Genomic DNA, 23,001 nt, shown 5'->3' with positions numbered 1-23,001 from the left:
GTGTTTTTATTTTTTATTTTTATTTTTTTTGAGACGGAGTTTTGTTCTTCTTGCCCAGGCTGGAGTGCAGTGGCGCAATCTCGGCTCACTGCAGCCTCCGCCTCCCGGGTTCAAGCGATTCTCCTGCTTCAGCCTGCCAAGTAGCTGGGATTACAGGCATGCGCCACCACGCCCGGCTAATTAGTGTTTTTAGTAGAGATGGGGTTTCTCCATGTTGAGCAGGCTGGTCTCGAATTCCTGACCTCAGGTGAGCCACCTGCCTCGGCCTCCCAAAGTGCTGGGATTACAGGCGTGAGCCGCCGCGCCCGGCCGTGTCCTGTGTTTTGACCTGTGTGGTGCATTTTATGGATTTGGGACTTTCACTTGGACTCTCGGTGCCTTTGCTTCCACGTGCTGATTCTCTCCTTAGAAATCAAGCTCCATGACCACAGCGTCAGGAGATTCCTTTTCTAGCTTGTCACTGAAGACTCAAAAGCCATTGTCCCACAAAGTGAGGCTGACCCAGACCACCAGGGCCCCGCGTGGTTGGTGCCGTAGTAGCACACCTGTCAGGGAAAGGTCACCTTCCATCTGTTCTCCAGGGCCCCTGGCTTCTTCAAGACTCTGGGCTGGTGCTATTTCACCTCACCAAGTTCTCCTTTTCTTATGCCAGACACAATACTATATACTCTTCTTTGCATCTGCTTTAGGAAAGCTCAGTAAGCTTTCTTTTTTTTCCAGAGGCAGGGTCTGGCTGTATCACCCAGGCTGGTGTGTATGGCACAACCATCGCTCACTGCAGCCTCAACCTCCTGGGCTCAAGTGATCCTCCCGCCCCAGGCTCCCAAAGTGCTGGGATAGCAGGCATGAGCTGCCACACCCAGCCAGCAATATACAACCTTGAAGGGTTAATAGTGACATGGACAGAGGCAAGGTGCCCTGTTACACATTTTCAGACATCATCTTGTTTATTACAAAACTTAAAACACCTTCCAGGCAAGATCCAAAGCAATTTTATCCTAACATTGTTCACCTTCATCTGTAGAGTCAAATGTATCTGCCAGCTTGTGTTGACAAGGGAGAGTGCTTCCCATTTGGTCAAGGTTGAGGGACAGTAAAGGAATCTTGTATTCTAACGAGTACAGCATCCTTTCATTGTCCAAGCCATCCACCTTAGGCTTTGAGGTTCAAGTCCAGGTCTGGAGAAGAGAAAGTTTCATACCCAACCCTGTGGTCTTTCCTTCGGTAGTACATTCGTGTCAGCACAGTCATTAGAAAAGTCTCCAGTATGAGGAGGTGGCAATTCATCACTGCAGTGTGGGGTGAAATACAGCGTAGGTTATGCTGAGTTACAGAGGTGGTGTTTTACTAGCAGCCCGGGCACAGGAGTTGAGCAACACTTTCTCCGGTTTATCCCCAAATCAGGACTTAGGGATACGAAATTGTCATAAATAACACAGCGGGTTAATGGTAGAGCCAGAACCGGAACTTGGCTGTCTACTTCTGTGCTCTGAGGCTGGCATACAGTCCATTTCTTATGTGTGTTCAATCAACATGGGCTTCTGTTTTTTAACCATTCCCATTCCTCTCCCAGGAGCTGAGGACTGAACCCATGGCTTCCTGGGTTGGCCCTCAGGGCTGGCCTCAAGCTGTGGGGTTTCACTTCTCTTCTGTGTGATCAGAGAGGTCATAGTTTCCTTAAAGCCCCTGTTGGGATTTCCCGAAGATCCCTTCTGAACACTCTGAGCAGAAGTCAGGCTGGCCTAATGTCTGTTCTGGGGCCCCTTCTTTCCTGACTCTCCCCGTCTCATCCATCCCACGATGGGACAGGAGGCTTAACGTGCTCACCTTGAGACCTGGTTTTAGAGGAATAGGGAGGCGAACAAGCAATCTGCCCACCGTTGGCCAAGACTGAGAAGATGGAGGGCTGTAGGGCAGTCAGGATGAGGAGAACCTGTGGAACATGAAAGAGAGGCAAGGGTGGACTGGGCCTGCCCTCACGGCACAGAACGCAGCCAGCCCACTGCCGGGCCTTGCCCTTCCGCTGGGCAGGTTCCACCCACCGTCAGATCTGTGCAGTCCCAGAGGGTTGAGGCTCTCACTTCATTAAAAATCTGCGGGATTTTCATCTTTAGGCAAATGACATTCTTATTTTCTACCCAGTAGTTTATTAGAGTTTCTGACAAGATATAAGAACTGATTAAAGGGTTCATTTTTAATTCCCTTTCTCAGCCATGGCTACCAATGAGCACTCAATGGATAAAGAGATGGGTGATTAGAGAAGAGTCATTCCATCTAGCTCAAGTGCCTGAGGTCCCTGCTCCTAGAATAATGGACAATTAACCATTAAAATGCCCTTTGAAAACTCTGCCATCCCAGAGACTGCAGGGAGAGGGCAATGGGGTATGTGTTTAATGGGTGCCTGGAGATAGACGGTGGTAATGGTAGTGCAACAATGGGAATGTACTTAATGCCACAGAACCTGACACTTCAAAATCATTAATGGCAAATTTTATCAATATTTCACCAAATAAAGAAGGCAAAAGGGGAGAAGAAGAAGATCACTGTCCAGAAGCCCTGGAAGCACCATTTATCTTAGTATTGCCCTCCCTGAGTACATTGTGTGGAAACCTCAGCTTCTTCAAGGCTGGCGTGGCTCGCCCAGGCTCCCCCACATTAACCATGGGCAGGCTCGGCCATCACACGGCTTTTATCTTTCGGCCTGGTCTCAAGTACTTCTGGGACCCAGAACCTTTCTGCCCCTTCAGTCCCTGACTCATTCCGGGGACTTCTCTCTCTATTCCCATAGCCCCTTTCATTCTACCTCCTATGTGCCTGGAAGTTCACACTTGGGAGGCATGTACGTAGATCAAATGAGAATGTACGTGAACTCACTCTGTTAAACTGTAGGGCAGTCATTATGCCTTGGGAGTAGAAGACCAGCAAGGAGACAGGATGGAGAGAGAAGGAGAACAAGACTGGGTTAGAAGTCATTGCATTTGGTGGAAAAGTCATCTTTGAGGTTAGAAAAGGCAGCACGTAGAAGGTGGGCCAACATGCCTTTGAGAGAATTTTCAGAAGCGTTGTGAAGATGAAGGGCAGGGTAAGGGGAAGACAGATGTGTGGAGGAGTCAGACATACCTGGGTATAAATTCTAGCCCCATTCCTTATGTGCCTTTGAGCAAGAACATCTCTGGGTCTGTTTCTTCCTTTGTAAAATGGGAAAAATGACTCCTGGGGTTGTGAAAATTGAAGTGTAATGTGTGAAAGTGCCTGGCACATGGTGTAGGTAGGTCCTGTAGCTAATGCTAATGCTGCTGCTGGTGTTGATGGGTTATAGGATTTTAGGAAGTCATAGGTAGAAAAGGAAAGGAAGAAGCAAGGAGACAAATGTAAGGTTTGTTAACACACGTGTTACAGGTTAAACTGTGTCCCCAAAAAGCTATGTTGAAGTCCTGCCCCCCGTACTCGTGACCTTATTTAAGAACAGTTCGTTACAAATGTAATTAGTTACGATGAGGTCATGATGGAATAGGGTGGGCCCTTAATCCAATTTGACTGGTGTCCTAAAAATAGATGAGATGGAGGGGCACAGTGGCTCACGCCTGTAATCCCAACACTTTGGGAGACTGAGGCGGGTGGATCACCTGGGGTCAGGAGACCAGCCTGGCCAACATAGCGAAACCCCGTCTCTACTAAAAATGCAAAATTAGCCGGGGGTGGTGGTACATGCCTGTAATCCCAGCTACTTGGGAGGCTGAGGCAAGAGAATTGCTTAACCTGAGATGGCACCACTGCACTCCAGCCTGGGCAACAGAGCAAGACTCCGTCTCAAAAAAAAAAAAAAAAAAAAAAAATAGAAGACACACAGAAACACAAGGGGAGAATATAACGAGATAATGGAGGCAGAAATGGGAGTGACGCAAATGCTGGTCAAGGATCGTCCAGGACTGCTGGCAACTAGGAAACTAGGGAGAGGCTGGGACCCCCTGCAGGGCTCAAAGGGAGCAGGGCCCTGCTGGCTCCTTCGCTGTGGACTTCTAGCCTCCAGCACAATGAGACAAGACATGTCTGTTGTTTTAAGCCATCTGATTTGTGGTATTTTGTCATGGCAGCCCTGGGAAACAATTCCAGCACAGAAAGACAAAAGCGGGAAGCACAGGAATCATTTTCCAAATCTCATGAGAGACGTGAGGCTTATGAAAAAGATTCCCGGCCCACTTTAGCCTTTATTGGCCTCACTTACTAACCCCAACTATCTGTAGCTCGGTTTTGAAACATCTTTTCTCTCCCAGGGTATAGTTACCTGGAACAGAGCAAATTTGGCTCCCATGTTCTGCTCACCCAGGTGTAGCCTGGCTTGACGGGAAATGATGCCCAGGGTCCAGAGAGCCAGCAGTGTGGACACGCCGAGGAAAGTGTTGATCCATAGAGCTGTGCTCCCCTCAGAAATCTGGTGGCAACAGAAAGTAGTCAGTGAGGCAGGCAAGCTCTCTCTCTCTCTCTCTCTCTCTCTTTCAAGAGATGGTGTCACTCTGTCACCCAGCTGAAAGTGCAGAGGTGCAATCATAGCTCACTGCAGCATCACACTCCTGGCTCCAGTGATCCCCTCGCCTCAGGCTTCTGAGTAGCTGGGACTACAGGTGCACACCACCATTCCCAGCTAATTTTTGTTTTTGTTTTTTTTTTTTAATAATAGAGATGGGCCAGGCGTGGTGGCTCACGCCTATAATCCCAGCACTTTGGGAGGCAGAGGCGGGCGGATCACCTGAGGTCAGGTGTTCAAGACCAGCCTGACCAACATGGAGAAACCCCATCTCTATGAAAAATACAAAATTAGCCGGGGGTGGTGGTGCATGCCTGTAATCCCAGCTACTCAGGAGGCTGAGGTAGGAGAATCACTTGAACCCGGGAGGCGGAGGTTGCAGTGAGCCGAGATGCGCTACTGCACTCCAGCCTGGGTGACAAAAGAGAAACTCCATCTCAAAAAAAAAAAAAAAGAGATGGGATCTCACTATGTTGCCCAAGCTGGTCGCAAACTCCTGGCTTCAAGTGATCCTCCCACCTCAGCCTCCCAAAGTGCTGGGATTACAGGTGTGAGCCACCATGCCCAGCCTAATTTTAAAAACATTTTTAGAAATGGCATCTCGCTATATTGTCCAGGCTGGTCTTGAACTCCCACTCTTGAGCAATCCTCCCACCTCGGCCTCGTGAGCCATTGGGATCATCATGGCACCTGGTGCTTCCTTTGAGCTCTCCTCTCCCACGGCAGGAACGGTAATGAAAAAGCCCGGGGGCCTGGCCTGTTGCGGTTCTCTCCCTGGCAGTCCCTGAGCCTCTGTTTTCCCACAGCCACCCTTTTCTGGGGCCGTCTGTCAAGGGGTGTTGGCTCTGGTGATTCCTTTTAGAACACAAAGGTACTAAATGAGTCTTGGACTGTGCTGTCCCTTACTCCCGGCTTACGTCTGCTGGGTCATAGATGCCGTCGGGGATGAGAAACAGGCCCACCAGGGTCAGCGTTATCTTCAAGAAGGCGTATTGGAAAGGGCCCAACATCAGCAGCTGAAGCTTCTTCCTGAGTGGGGAAGAGGGTTAGGAACATGGGCCCACAAACCCGCTGCCCCAGGAAGACGCCCCGGCTCCTCACTAGGTTCCTAGGCTGAGGCTCGGCTGCCGTCATAAACACCAACCAGGTTAAGTGGATGGGGACAGAGGAAAAAAGCAGAATGTGGAGAGTGCTGGGAACCCTCTTAGTCTCCCACTCACCTCCAGACAAGAATTCCGTCTTTGGAGCGAGGTCTGGGAGTGTGACCGCAACCTCATTCACCAAAGTGGGCAGAAGGGGCAAGCGAATGGCCCCAAGTCCAGTTTTCTCTGTGTGGCTAAGGCTTGCAGGGTGCAGTGAAGTTCAGTGATGAGAACTGAGGAGCTCTCCTTCCTCTGCTCCCCTGTCCCCTGAGCGTGGCGCCCGTGGGTCCTGGCTGTGGGATGCCCACCCTTCCGTCACTGGCTTTGGCCTATTCACGCCTAATTCCCAGAGCCTTGAAGGGGGCCAGGGGTCCAGGAGAGGCTCCCCGGCTCCTGGGGAAGGCACCTTGGCCCCGCCTCACCTGGTGAGCAGCAGCCGCGGACAGCAGGGGCAGCAGCAGCAGCAGGGGCCTGTGTGGACCATCATCGGGGTGTCCCTCAGCGTCCTCAGCACTGCCTCCTTCCCCCCAAAGCCTTCCACCATGACCAGCATCAGCAGGTAAAAGCACACGGCATAAAACCTGGGGTGGGGAGAGAAGTGGGCCTACGAGGTCGGGGCATGCTGCAGGGACACCCCTTTGCTGCCAGAGAGAAAGACAGCAGGGAGAGGTGGGGCTTACTGAGGGGCAGAGCTAGGGCTGGGCGTTCTGGGTGTGTGACCCAAGAGGAGCGAGGGAGAGGAGACGGCCCACAGGACTGGGAGAAGGGGAATTTCAGACTGTGGGAACAGAGGCCTGGCTGAGGAACGTGCCAGATGCCAAAAGGAGGCATTCCCTGGGCAGAGCCAGGAGCGCAAGAGCCCGGAACTAGCACAAGCTGGGAAGGGCCAGATTCATGGTCAGCTGGGATCAAGGACACGGACTCGAGTCCTGGTGAGCGGGAGCAGAGGGGCCCTTGGAGGTGGGGTGAGGCAGGGCACTCACGAGGTGATGGTCATTTCCACCAGCACCAGGGAACGAGGGATCCAGAGACCAAAGCAGCACAGCACAGACACCACCTGCTCAGAAGGGGCAGGAGCAGGTGAGGGCGGGAGGGAGACCCTGAGGCTCCGGAAACCTTTTGCGGCAAGGGCACAGGAGGCAAAACCTATGCATTCGAGGCAGCGTTCCTTAAACGCTGCCAGCTGGAAAAAGAACTAATTAAGTCAAGCAAACCAAGGACCTGTGGGAGGGTGTTTCAAAAGCCTCAGCGTAAGGGTGGAGCTGAGTGTGACCCTGTGGAATGAGACTTTCCCCCACACTCTGAGGAACCACGGCTGCCTCTCCGGGAAGGAAGCTCTTTAAATGGCAACACTGTAGCGGGGAGCAAGGAGTGAGGCGGCTGGTGGGCTGAGCAGGTCTCCAGCGGTCTCCACAGCCCTTAGAATTCAAACACTGCACAGCCTTCCAAGCAGAGGATCCTAACTGCAAGGGGAGATGGGACTGCAAACCTCCGCCCTCCGCGGGTCGTGGCAGGACACTCTTTGCTGAAGTGACGTGCTGAGTTTAGAGGAATTCTCACCTTGGTCTCTGCCTTCGTTTCAGTTCCCCCCACAGGGCAGCCCCGGGGGCCTCACCGTGGGTGCCGAGCTGTTCCAGAGCAGAGTCCGCCTCTTGATGGGGCAAAGGGTGTTCTTGTACAGGTAGACGGCATCCTCCAGGAAGATGGCAATGGAGCCCAGCGCCAGCAAGGTCAGGATGCTGGTGAGGGCAAGTTCCACAGGGCCCAGGGCTAGAGGAGGAGAAGGCAGAGAGCTGACGACCGGGACTGAGCGGGAGAAGGCCTGGGCTTATTCCTTGGATCGAAATTGCCTTACTGGATCTAGGCTCCCACCCGTGCACAGGAATGAGGATTTTTTAGACCTATTCAACCTGACTAAGAAATAGTCATTTTTTTTTTTTTTTAAGACGGAGCCTCACTCTGTTGCCCAGGCTGGAGTGCAGTGGTGTGAACTTGGCTCACTGCAACCTCCACCTCCCGGGTTTAAGTGATTCTCCTGCCTCAGCCTCCCAAGTAGCTGGGATTACAGACGCCCACCACTATGCCCGGCTAATTTTTATATTTTTAGTAGAGATAGTTCTCTCCATGTTGGCCAGGATGGTCTCGAACTCCTGACCTCAAGTGATCCACTCGCCTTGGCCCTGCAAAGTGCTGGGATTATAGGCCTCAGCCCCCGTGCCCGACCCCACTTCACTTTTCTATCTCCAGTGCCAGGTGCTGCACTAGCGAATGTAGATCAATTAACATAATTGAAGCCGAATATAATTTATGGGACATTCTGGATCTGTTTAAGTTGATTTCACCAAAATTATATGGTGAAACCAGGACATTAGCAGAGAACTTTTTTTGTGGGGAGGAGGACAGGGTCTCACTCTGTCGCCCAGGCTGGAGGGCAGTGGTGTGATCATGGCTCACTGCAACCTTGACCTTCCGGGTTCAAACCATCCTCCAACCTCAGCCTCCCAAGTAGCCTGGGACTACAGGCGTGCACCCCCACCACAGCCGGCTAATTTTTAAAATTTTCTGTAGAGACGGGGTCTCACTACGTTGCCCAGACTGGTCTCAAACTTCTAGGCTTAAGCAGTCCTCCCACCCTGGTCTCCCAAAGTGCTGGGATTACAGACGTGAGCCACCACACTCGGCCACGGGGGAACTTCAACGAAAGAGAAACGGATCAAATAAAAACCCCAAGGACACCTGACGCACGCTGGCCTCATGCTTGGTCTTACATGAACTATAGTCCAAGGTTTTCAAACTTTCGTGGATATTGCAGTCATTTTGGGAGTTGTTAAAAAGCAGCTAGCTGCCCAGGCCCTACCTTCAGACATGTGCGTCCATAGATCTGAGATGGGCCCAGTCATCTGCATTTTTAACAAGCTCACCTGATAGTGGTCGGAGGATAGCAGACACTTTGACAAATACTGGTAGACCTCATCTGGCCTCACCGTTGCTAACAGAAAAAAATGAATATAGTCACAATATGTGTTTCCGAACAAACGTGATTCATTAATGCAGCCGTTAGTTTTAAAGAAAGGGTTCTAGGTCCTTAGTGACCCTGTGGTCATTTATCTAAGTATCTTTTCTAGTTATTGGACCCTCCTTTGCACCTGCTACCTGACTAGATAAGAGGAAGAAAGGGAGAAAACTGCCACACTCTAGTCATTGTCCTGTTGCCTTGCGGGGTGAGCACGAGGAAGGGATTATCTAGTCTGCTCTGTGTTTTGGTGACTAAAGAACATGAGGGCAGCTCAGTGGGAGCAATATGACTGCTGAAACCAAAACAGGGAGAAAGGTGGCCACGGTACAGACTTGAGCTGGAGCTCTTGTCTCGGTCAGTCGCACCTGGTGGCACCACAGGACCAACCAGGACTATGGGTGAATCTGTCAAAAAATACGCTGACCCTCGGCTGGGCACGGTGGCTCACACTGGTAGTCCCAGCACTTTGGGAAGCTGAGGTGGGCGGATCACTTGAGGCCAGGAGTCCAAGACCAGCCTGGCCAACATAGTGAAACCCCACCTCTACTAAAAAATACAGAAATTAGCCGGGTGTGGTGGCGCCTGCCTGTGGTCCCAGCTACTCGGGGAGAGGTGAAGGCTGTAGTGAGCCAGGATCACACCACTACACTCCAGCCTGGGTGAAAAAAAAAAAAAAAAAAGGAAAATACCTATAATACTGAAAAAAGTTAGCAATGCTTATGTTTGGGTGATGGGACTATGGATGATTTGTGTCTTCTTTTCTACTTACTTTTTTCTATCTTTTCTGAGTAGTCACTTTTTTTTTAAATTAAACAACTTAAATTTATTTTCTCATAGTTTTGGAGGCTAGTTCAAGATCAAGGTGTCAGCAGGTTTGATTTCTCCTGAGGACTCTCTCCTCCACTTGCAGACAACTCTCCTCTCCTCCCCTCCCCTCCCCTCCCCTCTCCCCTTCCCTCCCCTGTCCTCCCCTCCCATCTCCTCCCCCCCCGGCCCCGCCCCCTTCTCTTCTTTCAACGAAGCTTCACTCTTGTCGCCCAGGCTGGAGTGCACTGATCTGATCTTAGCTTACTGCAGCCTCCACCTCCCAGGTTTAAGTGATTCTCCTGCCTCAGCCTCCCAAGTAGCTGGGACTACAGGCACCTGCCACCACGCCCAGCTAGTAGAGATGGTTTTCGCCATGTTGGCCAGGCTGATCTTGAACTGACCTCAACTGACCCGCCCACCTCGGCCTCCCAAAGTGCTGGGATTACAGGCGTGAGCCACCGGGTCCGGCCGACAACCGCGTTTCTACTGTGTCCCCACATGGCCTTTTCTCGGTGTGTGAAAATCCCTAGTGGCTTTCTTTTCCAATTATTCTATAATGAATATGTATTTATAACAAAAATAAACCTTTTTTTAGAAAAGAACATATTTTTCCAAATATACAATGATGAGAAAAATTTATTTTGTATCATGCTTACAAAAACAGAACATAAAATTTTAGGAATAGTATGATTTCTACAAATGTTAAATAAAAACATAGAGAAAGGGCCAGGCACAGTGGCTCATGCCTGTAATCCCAGCACTTTGGGAGGCTGAGGCGGGTGGATCACTTGAGGTCAGGAATTTGAGACCAGCCTGGCCAACATGGTGGAACCCCATCTCTACCAAAAATACAAAAATTAGCCAGACATGGTGGCGTGTACCTGTAATCCCACCTACTGGAGAGACTGAGGCAGAAGAATTGCTTGAACTGGGAGGTGGAGGCTGCAGTGAGCTGAGATCACACCACTGCACTCCAGCCTGGGCCACAGAGCCAGACTCTGTCTGAAAAAAAAAAAAAAGGCATTGAAAAAAAGGAAATTACACTAAGATATTTGCCGTGCCTGTCTCTGGGTGGGACTGTAGATGATTTTTTTCTCTTTTTACTGTTCTGTATTTTCTTTCTTTCTTTTTTTTTTTTTTTTTAACTAAACCTGAATGATTTTTATAATAGAAATGTTTAATTAAAAAAACCTCAGACAATAGGCAAAGTCCAGATAGGAAAAAGCCAACATTAATGCAGGTGGTTTTCCAAAACCAATGTTCTGTGGTTGGGAAGCGGGGGCCATTGCTAGAGCCTCTCTTACCCCTAGTCCCGTGTGCTCATCAGCCCTTGGAGAGCGTAAAAACTGCCCTTTCACACGCCACCAACCCAGTCTTTCCCAGTCTTCATTTCCCTAACTGCTCCCTGCTCCGTGAAAATCTCCATTCCGGGTGACGTTATGTCCTCCTTCCGCCCACATCAGGGCTATTTGTATTTACACAGCTGTTTACTCGCTTATTCTCGGCTCTCCACCTTGTGGTGCACACTCCACGGAGGCAGGGACCTTGTCAAGCTTGTGCTCTGTTCTCAAATGCCTGGAGGAGTAACGGCTCTGTAACTATTTGTTGAATGAAAGAAATAACCTATGAGAATTCCTATCATCATCTGCATTTCATAGACTTTTTCAGGAAACGAGGCTCAGAGAAGGAAGCACGTCTCCCAGGGTCACACAGCCTGGAAGTGAAGGAGCGGAGATTTAAACGCAGGTATTCGTGACTAAGCCCACACTCTTATTAACCATGACACACAGTGACTCCAGGTGTGTGTACTCGTGGATATGGGAGAGATCATCAAAGGCAACCCTGGGAGGGCCGTTCCGTTTATGAAGGTGAGGGTGGGGCAGATTCTGACTGTTCAACACAAATGGTTTTGCAGTGTCTTCTAACTGTTGCCTTTGGTACTCTAATTAGGAAAGGAAAAGTTCCTTAGCATCCATAGCCCGATACTGGGGCTGTCCATCAAACTATCTTCTTAGGAGATGGCCTCTTCTTTGCTGGTTGAACTCAATTTCCCCAAAAGGGCATCTAAATAGACACTATGGGACAAAAGTATTCCACGGCTGAAGAATTTTTGGAAATGCATTAAGGTTAAATGTGATGATTCCTGCAGAGCCTACTGACATTTTTAATCTGCTAATTTACATTGTAAATTTCCAAAAGGAGGGTCTAGAATGCACCTTTTACAAAACTTAACTTTAACTTTCTTTTTTTTTTTTTTGAGATGGAGCCTTACTCTGTCGCCAGGCTGGGGTGCAGTGGCGCGATCTCGGCTTACTGCAAGCTCCGCCTCGTGGATTCAAGCAATTCTTCTGCCTCCGCCTCCCAGGTAGCTGGGATTACAGTTACCCACCACCATGCCCAGCTAATTTTTGTATTTTAAGTAGAGATAGGGTTTCACCATGTTGGGAAGGCTGGTCTCGAACTCCTGACCTCAAGTGATCCACCCGCTTCGGCCTCCCAAAGTGCTGGGATTACAGGTGTGAGCCACCGCGCCTGGTCACAAAACTTAACTTCCTACAGAACTCTGTTTCCACGAAGGACTCCTTGGGATTAAGAGTCTGAGACTTTGGGAAATGCTTGTCTAGTTGACCATTTTGAATATAATCATACTTATAGCAACTATTAAATTTCCCACTGTCTCTGGAATAGCAAAGATTACTTTTTAAAATAATGAAAACAGGAACATTAAATAAGAATTTGAAAAAAGAGTAATCACCCATAATCCCAGCTTTCTAACCAAAAATTATTTCCATGCTTGCATATGTGCTTCCAGTAGGTTAGGAGCACAGTGTAGAGCACTGGAGTCAGACACTTGAGTTCAAAGCAAAATGCCAGGCCGGGCGCGGTGGCTCACGCCTGTCATCCCAGCACTTTGGGAGGCCGAGGCGGGCGGATCACGAGGTCAGGAGATCGAGACCATCCTGACTAACACGGTGAAACCCCGTCTCTACTAAAAAATATACAAAAAATTAGCCGGGCGTGGTGACAGGCGCCTGTAGTCCCAGCTACTCGGGAGGCTGAGGCAGGAGAATAGCGTGAACCTGGGTGGTGGAGCTTGCAGTGAGCTGAGATCACGCCACTGCACTCCAGCCTGCGCGACAGAGCGAGACTCTGTCTCTTAAAAAAACAAAAAACAAAAAAAAAAAACCAACCAACCAACCAAACAAACAAAAACAAAGTAAAATGCCACTTACTAATAGCTCTATGGCCATAGACAGGTTACTTATCCTCTCCTTAAACTTCTTAGCAAAGCACCGGGCGTGTAGTATTTGTTCAATAAAAAGTAGCTTTAAGGCCGGGCACGGTGGTTCACACCTGTAATCCCAGCCCTTCAGGAGGCCGAGGCAGGAGGATCGCTTGAGCTGAAGCGTTTGAGATCAGCCTGGGCAACAAAGTCAGACTGTCTCTACAAAAATTAAAAGTTAGCCCAGGCATGGTGGTGTGTGCCTGCAGTCCCAGCTACTCAAGAGGATGAGGTGGGAGGATCACTTGAGCCCAGAGCTCGAGCTGCCGTGAGCCGTGATTTTAAAATTAAAAAAAAAAAAATTGATTCAATCATTCTTCTAGAATAATAGCTTTTCTCTCTCTCTCTCTCTTTTTTTTTTAAATTGAGACAGGGTTTCGGTCTGTTGCCCAGGCTGAGGCTGGTGGTGCAATCATAGCTCACTGCAACCTCGACCTCCTGGGGTTGCAGCATGGGCCACCGTGACTGGCCTGAAATAGTTTTCTTAGCATTTAATTTTAAGTTCGAGACCAGCCTGGGCAACATGGAGAAACTCCACCTCTACAAAAAAATACAAAAATTAGCTGGGCTTGGTGGCATGTGCCTGTGGTCCCAGCTACTAGGGAGGCTGAGGTGGGAGGATCACCTGAGCCCAGCAGGTGGAGGGTTGGGGTAAGCCGAGATCGCACCACTGCACTCCAGCCTGAGTGACACAGCGAGACCCTGTCTCAAAAAAAAAAAAAAAAAGAAAAAATTAAGGAACAACAAAGTTTACAAATGAAGTGAGGAAGGAGTTTCGCCACAGCCTCCCATAGGCACTTCTTCCTGCTTCTCCTATTTCTGGCTGTGCCGTCACCATTGCCCAGAACCAGCACTTACACGCCTAGGTCTTTCCTAGATTGCCTGCTCTTTCTTTGAACTGCCTGTTTCCCAACCCTTCCTCTTCTTTCCCTGCCACTGCCCTGCCTCAGACTCTTTTCCCGCATGGCAGGCCGGGGCAACGACCTCTCATTTACATCCCTGCCTATTTTTTGCTGTTGTTGAGACGGAGTCTTGTTCTGTCACCCAGGCTGGAGTGCAATGGTGCGATCTCGGCTCACTGCAACCTCTGCCTCCCGGGTTCAAGCGATTCTCCTGCCTCAGCCTCCTGAGTAGCTGGGATTACAGGCACGCGCCACCACACCTGGCTAATTTTTGTATTTTCAGTAGAGACAGGATTTCACCACATTGGCCAGGCTGATCTTGAACTCTTGACCGCAGATGATCCGCCTGCCTCGGCCTCCCAAAGTGCTGGGATTACAGGCATGAGCCACGGTGTCCGGCCGCATCCCTGCTTCTTAAGCCTCTTCCTCTGCAGTCCATCCTGATTACTAACGAATGGCCGAGAAGAAGAAGTGAGGCCAGCCACTCCCAGCCTCAGAGCCTTCACCAGTTCCTTCTCGCTGCGGGATAGAGTACAGCTCCTCCGCCAGCCCGGCGCGCAGCGGGCCTCACCTCTCCTGCCCAGCCCTCTCAATTGTCCCCTGCCCGGCCCTCTCAGTTGTCCCCTGCCCAGCCCTCTCAATTGTCCCCTGCCCGGCCCTCTCAATTGTCCCCTGCTCTTCCACCAGGATCCTTGAATCCTGCCAGACCTCGCTCCCCTGGGCCTGGGGCACCCCCGAACTCATCCTCGCAGCTTCCCTGTCCCAGGAGGGCCTGCTGGCCAAATCCTCCCCACTCTGCCTGCGGCGAGGCTTGCTGGACTAGCAGACTCAGAATGGCCTGTTCTGAACAGCCTTGGGGTTTCCGTTTGCACATTCTGAAGCAAAGCAATGTGAGAACCGTTTTCATTGCGTGAGGCAAGGTTTCTCAACCTGAGCACTATTGACACTTTGGCCTGAATAATCTTTTCTGTGGGGGCTCTTCCCGTGCCCTGTAGGAAGTTTAGCAGGTTTCCGGGGCTCTTCCCGTGCCCTGTAGGAAGTTTAGCAGCTTTCCTGGCCTCTGACCACGAGATGCCAGTAGCACCTTCCAGTGTGGCAACCGGAAGTCTCCCGACACTGCCAAATGTTCCCTGGGGGGAGAGCTGCTGTGTAAGGGAAGGCTTGTACCACCAGCTGCACTGTCTCAACAGGAGGTTCCTGGAACTGGATGTAGCAGCCACCTACTGCCACTAACCACAGAGTGGCCACCAGGCATCTCCGGACACTGGCAGTTGGCAACCCCTCTGGTTCAGATCATCTGAAATGAAGCCCTACACAGCCCAAGGACACGCCCACGTCTGCGACAGAACGCACACTGAGAGCTTCCTGTTGCCTGGGAAACGTGTTAAATGTGCTACAGAGACACAGACTTGTATCCAACATTTCAGAGGTAGTCAGTATGCAGCAGGAAAACAAAATAAAACGCAGGCGTGAGTCACATTTTCTCTAAGCATGCTTGGGCCCTGATTCTCAATGTTTTTGGTGTCTGGGGAATAAGCTGAGCCCCATCCTATGCCTTTCACTTGCTTTTTCTTTTCTTTTTTTTTCTTTTATTTTTGAGACGGAGTCTCACTCACTCTATTGCCCAGGCTGGAGTGCAGTGGCGTGATCTCGGCTCGCTGCAACCTCCGCCTCCCCAGTTCAAGCAATTCTCCTGCCTCAGCCTCCCGAGTAGCTGGGATTACAGGTGACCGCCACCACGCCCGGCTAATTTTTGTATTTTCAGTACAGACGGGGTTTCACCATGTTGGCCAGGCTGGCCTTGAACTCCTGACCTCAAGTGATCCACCCGCCTCGGCCTCCCAAATTGCAGGGATTACAGGCGTGAGCCACCGCTCCCAGCCAATGCCTTTCACTTTCAAAAGTAATTCAGTAATAGAATCTTGTTGGCCAACACTGCGAGGACTTTTGCAGGTTCACCTATTTTTTTTTTTTTTTAATTACTGTTTTATTTGGAAAAAGTGCTTCTTGCAAAAGGGAAGCTGCAAAACAGAGACCTCTGCAACAATTACTTGTTTTTTCTTAAAGTGAAAGAATGGGTGGGATCCAAGGAATCAAAGCAGTAGATGGACGACCAGGAGCACCCCAAGTTATCTTCAGGAAACAGAGCGACAAAACGCAAAGGTAAAATTTCCAGTCAAGGAATTCTCCCAACAGCTGAACTTGAGCTGGCCTCGGGGATCCCCACACCCTCCCCTTCAGTGGAAAATGATGACTTATTATTGCAAACCAATTACTCCACTACAATAAACACTGTAGAACAGGTTTTTGAATCCCATCTGTCCACCTGAGAGCTCAGGGGTGGAATGAGGCAAATACCCACAAAAACACACACAAAAACCCGACAACAGAATGCTCCAGTGAGGACAAAGGTTTTTCAGAAAGGCTGGATCGTAAAACAAATACAACTGGTTCACCTGTGTGAAGCACGTCACTCACCGTAACCACCCTCTAGAGTGACAGGGGTCCAGGGCGGATGCCGTGCGGCCCTCCAGGAGACCCGATGGGGCTTGGACCACTTGGGCACCATCTTGGGTCCCCAGATGGCTCTGGGGTCTGAAAAAGCGCCCCAGGTCGCAGTGTCCGCAGTTTGAATGAGCTTTGAGGCCAGTTTTGTGGAGGCCCAACATGACGGTTGCTCTCCGGAGCCAGGCTCTCATGCTACCCTTTTGACCCACTGACTCCTTGAGGCATTGCCCTTCTCCAGAGCCTTAACCACGATGACAGACACCGGGCCAGTTATTCTCCCCGGCTGCCCAGGTGCACCAGCTCAGGGCCGCCTCTCCCCAGCTCCACTCAGCTATCCTGGTTTCCCTCCTCTCAGTTCCCTCTGAGGAGGGTCCCCACTCACCTCTCAGGAGTTGGGCTGCTGTGGGAGGCTGAGAGAAGCAGGCGGAGGGGATGCCGTAATTGGTCTTCAGCACCTCCAGAAGATCTGCTGTGTACCTGGCGAGACACCAGCCTGTGCTCAGAACCATGGGGGCTGGGGGAAGCGGGAGGGTTGCACACTGGACCCTCAACCACTCCTGAGTGCAGGACTTTGTCCATTTCCCCTCAGGGCCTCTTTCTCTCTCTTTCTTTCCTTCCTTCCTCCCTTTCACTCTCTCTTTCTCTTTCTCTCTCCTTTCCCCTTCCCCTTCTCCTTCCTTCCTTTCTTCCTTCCTTCCTTTTGCTCTCTCTTTCTCTTTCTCTCTCCCTTCCCCTTCTCTTTCCTTCCTTCCTTCCTTCCTTTTTCTTTCTTTTTTTTTCTTTTTGAGACAGGGTCTTGCTCTGTTGTCCAGGCTGGAGTGCAGTGGTCTGTCTTGGCTCATACAAGCAGCCTTGACCTCCTGGGCTCAAGTGATCTACTCAACCCCCATCCCCATGAGTAAGCTGGGACTACAGGTGCACGCCACCAGGCCCGGCTAATTTTTTATATTTTTGGTAGAGACAGGATTTCGCCATGTTGCTCAGACACTGGTCTCGAACTCCAGGACTCAAACTGGAACTGGGCTTAAACTCCTGGACTCCCGCCTCAGCCTCCCAAAGTGCTGGGATTACAGGCGCCCGGCCTCAGGGCCCTTTTCTTAGAGGGAGTGGAGAACTGGCCCAGGTGGGGGAGTAAGACAAGCTGCCACCTAGCCGGGGTGTGCCTGGCTGCCGTGCCTGAAGAGCCCACCGTGGATTCTCTCCATGCTGGTCGGGCAGCAGCCGAGGGACTGACCAGAGAGGAAGAGCAGGATCCCAGAGGAAGGGTGAGTCCTTACAGATGGACGGGCCCCCTGCTGCTGAGGGATGCTGCCATTGCCTCTGCGAATGCCTTCCACAGCCCCCGCTCTGGGATTTTTCTCTCCCCACGCTGGGGGGCAAGGCCTAGGCCCTGAAGTGTCACACCCTGGCCCGAACCCACGTTGTCCCTGAGGACCTAGGAACAGCTAGAGCATTTTCAGTCCTGTCTCATTCTGAGTGCGGCCGCCAAAGGGATCTGGGAGGGAGAGAGGACAGGCCGCGGGATAGGGGCCACCGCTGCTCAGCGACTGGCCCAGGGCCCGCCGCCCTCACTTACCTGGGGTCAAGCTTTATCTGGGTCCTGCCGGGCTCCATCGCCGCGTTCTCTCCAGCAATCCCGCAGGCACCCGGGGTGAGGAAGGGCAGGCGGGGCGGGCAGGTGGGGGCCGGGGGGCAGGGTGGCTTGCCTGGGCCGGGGTGGGGGGCAAGCAGAATTGCAGAGTCTTCCCCTCTGCCGCTCTCCCTCCTTGAGCTTCCCGGGCCAACTTTCTATCTCAGAGTTCACCCTGGAGGAATTTGATCCTCTAGGCTGGCGGAGTTCCCTGTGCCTGACTCGTCCCTGCCCCCAGGTGTGGTCCCTCCCACCTCTTGGACAGGTGCCTTTGGCCACCCCTTGCCTCTGGCCCGGCCCATCCTATAGGATTTTGCTGCGAGTCTGCCCTGCCCTTCCAGGAGCCTTCTGGGGTGGGGTGGGCTCACCATGAAGCCCCTGCCCTGGGCCGGGGTGGGGGCGAAGTCCTCGCTCCTCACTGCAGTGCTCCCTGGTCAGCGGCCCCTGAAGAACCTGCTGGAACTCAGGCTTGGGCACTCCGCAGCGGGGAGACTCAGGGCTGAGGCCTCGGCTGTGTTTGGTGCTGTCAGCCTGATGTGTGGAAGGGAGGACAGGCTGGAAAAGCCAGATGAGGCCGGTGTGGGTTTCCCAGACCCCAGTTCATCACATCTGGATGATGGGCTTAGCCAGCCCCATGCTGGGCCGGAAGATGCTGTATTTAAGAGGCAGAGTTGCAGAGTGAGATTGCTGGGCATTTGACAGGTCTTGAAAACCTGCTGAATTACAGGCTTGCAAACGATTTTATTGGCTGATAGCTTCCCTTTTCTCTCTGTCCACATAGACTGAAATCTCTTTGAAGCCAGACACAGCATCTTGTACTGTGGTACGGTGGTACCTCTAGGTTCCTGGCACGCAGCCTGACACATACGAAGGGCCCCTTAGAATTTGGTTGCATAGCTGATGAAAGCAGCCAGCGTCTGTCAGCATGTCTGGTGTGCCAGGGCCCGCAGGACATGCAGTGTGTTCCTTAGCTTATTTAAACTTTACCACCGCGTTACAAGGGAAGTAGTATCCTTATTCCCATTTTACAGATAAGGAGGCTGAGGTCCAGAGAGGCTAAGAAACCAGGTCAGACAGAAAGCCGTGGGGTGTGGAGAGCGGCCAAAGGGGCCTGGGGGAGGGGCTCTGTTGGGGCATGGTGGAGATGGAGGTAGTGAGAAGAGGGCCCAGGAGAGGGTGCAGAGGGTCAATTCTGGGAAGGGAGAGGGGGCTTCCTGCGCTGGGCTGGTGAGGCCATACAAGCAGTGGAAGCAGTCCCTGATGGGGTACCCGGAGGACTCCCCACTCCTGTGCCCAGACACCTCAAAGTCTCTCCCAAGAGTCAAGCTGCATCCCCCTCCAGCTTCCCCTCCTCCTAAAGTCCAGTTCCTGGGACAGGACAATGTCGTGAGGCAGGCGTCTCAGGGGCCAGCTGCCTCCTAAGGTGGAGGTCAGGGAAGGAAGAGGCCTGCAAGGGCCCTGACCCCCAGAGGGTCACTGGCCTCAGCCCCACCCTGACAAAGACGCAGACTGACTCAGCTTCCTCCCAGCATCTCCGCAGGCACGTTCGCCAGGTCATTCACCCCCAGCCCACTGACAGGCCTTGGGTTTAATTACCCAAAGCCCTGAACTTTAGACTTCCCAGAGCTGACAACAGGGCACTGGGGATGTTCTTAGAAACTTCAGGACACAGTGGGGAATGGCAGGAAAGGTGAAAGGGCAGGAGGGAGCCGGGGGGGGGGGGGCTGCGGTTGGGCTGAGATGGGTGCTTCCCCACTGGGCAGCAGAGACTGGGAGACCCCAGGAGAGACCGGCAGGGTGTCAGTGAGGGAAGGGGGCTTCTGCCCCACCCAAGGTCTCTAGGGGGTTGTCTTCTGTACAGTGTGGCCCGGGATCCAGCCAGCGGGAGGCCCTGCCTGGAGGCCGGCCCATCCCCAGCTACGGCTTGGTCAGAGAGGATGAGCTGTGGCCGCCAGGGTCTCCTCTTGGCAGCTGGGGCCTGCCAGCTCTCAGAAACTGATTTTAGAAACAAAAAGAATAAGTCCTTCTGAATTTCATTTCTTTGGCCTATTTTTTCCCACAAAATTATATGATAGCATCATCTGAGACTTATTGAGACAGAGGAGGGATGGGACTCGGCTCCCAACCCCGCTAATGCATTCCCCCCCCAACATTTTTCTTTCTTCCTTTTTTTTTCTTACCTGCTCATTGAAGGACAGTGAAAGCATTAAGATAAGCAGCATTCCACTATAAATCTTACACAAAATGCCACATCCACTGATCACACGACCTTGAAAAATGAAGATAGGCAGCGTCGCACTTTCAATCTTGTACTTCAGGGAATGAACTCCATTGCCTTTGTGTGCACGAAGCCGGAAGCACGACCACTCTTCACCCTCGGCCTCATTACAACACCAAGACCTCTGCCTCGGCGCGGGAGCTCTCACCTGGAATCCCAGCACCTTGGGAGGCCGAAGCGGACGGATCACCTGAGGTGTCAGGAGTTTGAGACCAGCCTGGCCAACAAGGTGAAACCCCATCTCTACTAAAAATACAAAAATTAGCCAGGTGTGGTGGTGTAATTCCAGCTACTTGGGAGGCTGAGGCACGAGAATCGCTTGAACCTGGGAGGCGGAGGTTGCAGGGAGCCGAGATCTTGTCACTGCACTCCAGACTCAGTGACAGAAACAAAACAAAAGCCTCTGCCAGGGAGAGGCTTTCTCGTCGTGTTCTGATCCTGCGATGTATGTGTTACCGCGATTCCTAACTATCCCTGTGCGTTCTGTCACTCCTGCAGGGACGCTCACCTACCTCATGAATTACGCGTGTCGCCCTCCTCAAGACGCCACAACGCACTCCCCTGGGGAGCCAGCCGGAGACCTCTCCCTGCGGTGCTGTCTCCTCCGTGGTGGAACGGAAGCCCCTAATAAAGCCTTGTCTGGGAAATTTGCTTGGCCTCGTGTCAATTTTTATCGGAGCCTAAAGAACCTGTGGTCAGTAACACGATCACTTCAGTTATCACTTAAGTGTTGGCTTCCTTAATATGAGAGTCAGTTTTGAAAAATCAAAAAAGAGGCTGGACACCGTGGCTCACACCTGTAATCCCAGCACTTTGTGAGGCCGAGGCAGGTGGCTCACTTGAGGTCAGGAATTCGAGACCAGCCTGACCAACATGGTGAAACCCCATCTCTTAAAAATACAAAAATTAGGCCAAGTGCAGTGGCTCACACCTGTAATGCCAGTACTTTGGGAGGCTGAGGTGGGTGGATCACCTGAGGTCAGGAGGTTCGAGACCAGGCTGGCCAACATGGTGAAACTCCGTCTCTACTAAAACTACAAAAAAAAAAAAAAAAAAAAATTAGCTGGGCATGGTGGCAGGTGCCTATAATCCTAGCTACTTGGGAGGCTGAGGCAAGAGAATTGCTTGAACCTGGGAGGCAGAGATTGCAGTGAGCTGAGGTGGTGCCATTGCACTCCAGCCCGGGCGACAGAGTGAGACTCAGTCTCAAAACAACAACAACAACAACAAACCTCATCTCTTCCAGTTCCCCTCCTCCCACAGCCTGGCTCATCTCTTCCAGTCCCCCCTCCTCCCACAGCCTGGCTCATCTCTTCTAGTCCCCCCTCCTCCCACACCCTGGCAACTGTGAATCTGCTTTTGATCTCTATGGATTTGGCTACTCTGGATATTTCATGTAAGTGGAACCATACAATATGTGGCTTTTTGTGCCTAGTTTCTTCCATTTCGCATAATCTTTTCTTTTTTTGTGTGTGTTTTTGAGACATAGTTTCACTTGTTTCCCAGGCTGGAGTGCAATGGTGAGATCTCGGCTCACTGCAACCTCCGCCTCCCAGGTTCAAGCGATTCTCGTGCCTCAGCCTCCCGAGTAGCTGGGATTACAGGTGCACACCACCACGCCTGGCTAATTTTTGTATTTTTAGTAGAGATGTTGCAGGAAACTGAGGACTGGCAAGACTGAGACAGAGAACGAGAGGACTGTTTATTTCAGGTACGCACTGGCTTAGTGGACTGTCATCTAAAAAGCTGAGCATCGAACAAAGACAGAGCGGGGTTTTTATAAGCAGACTTCCAATAAATAAAAGTAGTTAATCATATGACAGGTCACATCATCTATAGCATAACTTGTGGCCTTGCATAGCTGGTGACTTTGTAGCTGCATTGAAAGAAAAACAAGAACTGGCTAAATACAGACATTTGTAAAACATAATCATGCTTAAGAAACCTGGGAAAGGAGTAACAGTCAAAGAATTTGTCTTTCTTTTTTTTCTTCAACTTTGCTCTGGAGGCGAGGGGTGTCTGGAGCTTATTCTTTTGGCCTTGGCCTCTTAAACAGCGTTATCTTATAACTGTCCTTGAAGTGAGCTTGCTGGGCAGAGGAAAACTTGTTCTTTTCTTTTTAACTTTTGCCTTGCTTGTTACTTGTCTTGGAGTGAATGAATGCATATTTATTTTTAAATTTCTGCCTCAGTTTCTTCTTTTTGAGGCCTTTTATAAAGGAAGTTTAATATGGCTCATGCTTGTAATCCCAGCACTTTAGGAGGCTGAGGTGGGTGGATCGCCTGTGGTCAGGAGTTCGAGACCAGCCTGGCCAACATGACAAAACCCCATCTCTACTACAAAATACAAAATGAGCCGGGCATGGTGATGCATGCCTGTAATCCCAGCTACTTGGGAGGCTGAGGCAGGAGAATCGCTTGAACCCAGGAGGCAGAGGTTGCGGTGAGCCGAGATTGCGCCATTACACTCCAGCCTGGGCAACAAGAGCGAAACTATCTCAAAAACAAACAAACAAACAAAACAAACCAACAAAAAACCCCAGCAACTTTCTTTCTTTCTTTTTTTGAGATGGAGTTTACTCTGCCACCCAGGTTGGAGTGCAATGGCGCGATCTTGGCTCGCTGCAATGTCCACCTTCCAGGTTCAAGTGATTCTCCTGCCTCAGCCTTCTGAGTAGCTGGGACTACAGGCGTGCACCACCACTCCTGGCTAGTTTTGTATTTTTAGTGGAGATGGGGTTTCACCATGTTGGCCAGGCTGGTCTTGAACTCCTGACCTCGAGTGATCCGCCTGCCTCGGTCTCCCACAGTGCTGGGATTACAGGGATTACAGCGCCGGCTGAAAATGACCAACTTTCTTCCCATGTGTTTCTCCAGGTCATATTTTCTCCAACAACATCAGCCTCTCAGG

At 51.3% G+C, this 23,001-nt stretch overlaps 1 protein-coding gene and 1 long non-coding RNA gene across 3 annotated transcripts; one reads left to right on the top strand and one right to left on the bottom strand.

Moving 5' to 3' along the window:
* Positions 1–925: 925 nt before the first annotated feature.
* On the bottom strand, positions 926–20,026 carry SLC51A (solute carrier family 51 member A). Its single transcript, XM_008953381.5, has 9 exons — positions 17,760–20,026; positions 16,566–16,660; positions 7,283–7,437; positions 6,651–6,724; positions 6,090–6,248; positions 5,443–5,554; positions 4,286–4,432; positions 1,828–1,933; positions 926–1,289 (listed from the first exon to the last, which is right to left on the bottom strand). Exons 1-9 carry the CDS (start codon positions 17,795–17,797, stop codon positions 1,153–1,155), a joined length of 1,023 nt encoding a protein of 340 aa, XP_008951629.1. The 5' UTR covers positions 17,798–20,026; the 3' UTR covers positions 926–1,152.
* On the top strand, positions 7,412–22,985 carry LOC117979856 (uncharacterized). Of its 2 annotated transcripts, XR_008625020.2 has the most exons (5): positions 7,412–14,565; positions 14,866–15,838; positions 17,142–17,448; positions 20,007–20,320; positions 20,590–22,944. It is a non-coding gene; the product is annotated as an uncharacterized LOC117979856 (long non-coding RNA). The 2 variants fall into 2 exon arrangements; XR_004670905.3 differs by lacking the exons at positions 7,412–14,565; positions 14,866–15,838 and having other exon boundaries at positions 16,658–17,448; positions 20,132–20,320; positions 20,590–22,985.
* Positions 22,986–23,001: the final 16 nt, after the last annotated feature.

Source organism: Pan paniscus, chromosome 2, assembly GCF_029289425.2.
Source record: "Pan paniscus chromosome 2, NHGRI_mPanPan1-v2.0_pri, whole genome shotgun sequence".
Classification (NCBI taxonomy): domain Eukaryota; kingdom Metazoa; phylum Chordata; class Mammalia; order Primates; family Hominidae; genus Pan; species Pan paniscus.
The sequence above is the reverse complement of the archived record's forward strand: the minus strand, read 5'-3'. Positions and strand labels throughout refer to the sequence as shown.

Bases quoted from the DNA above. Each gene is read 5' to 3' on its own strand.
- SLC51A (XM_008953381.5), bottom strand. From the start codon at position 17,797: ATGGAGCCCGGCAGGACCCAGATAAAGCTTGACCCCAG. The intron at 16,661-17,759 runs GTAAGTGAGGGC...GTGTCTCGCCAG, and splicing joins CAGATAAAGCTTGACCCCAG to GTACACAGCAGATCTTCTGG. The intron at 6,725-7,282 runs GTGAGGCCCCCG...CCTTCTGAGCAG, and splicing joins GGAACAGCTCGGCACCCACG to GTGGTGTCTGTGCTGTGCTG.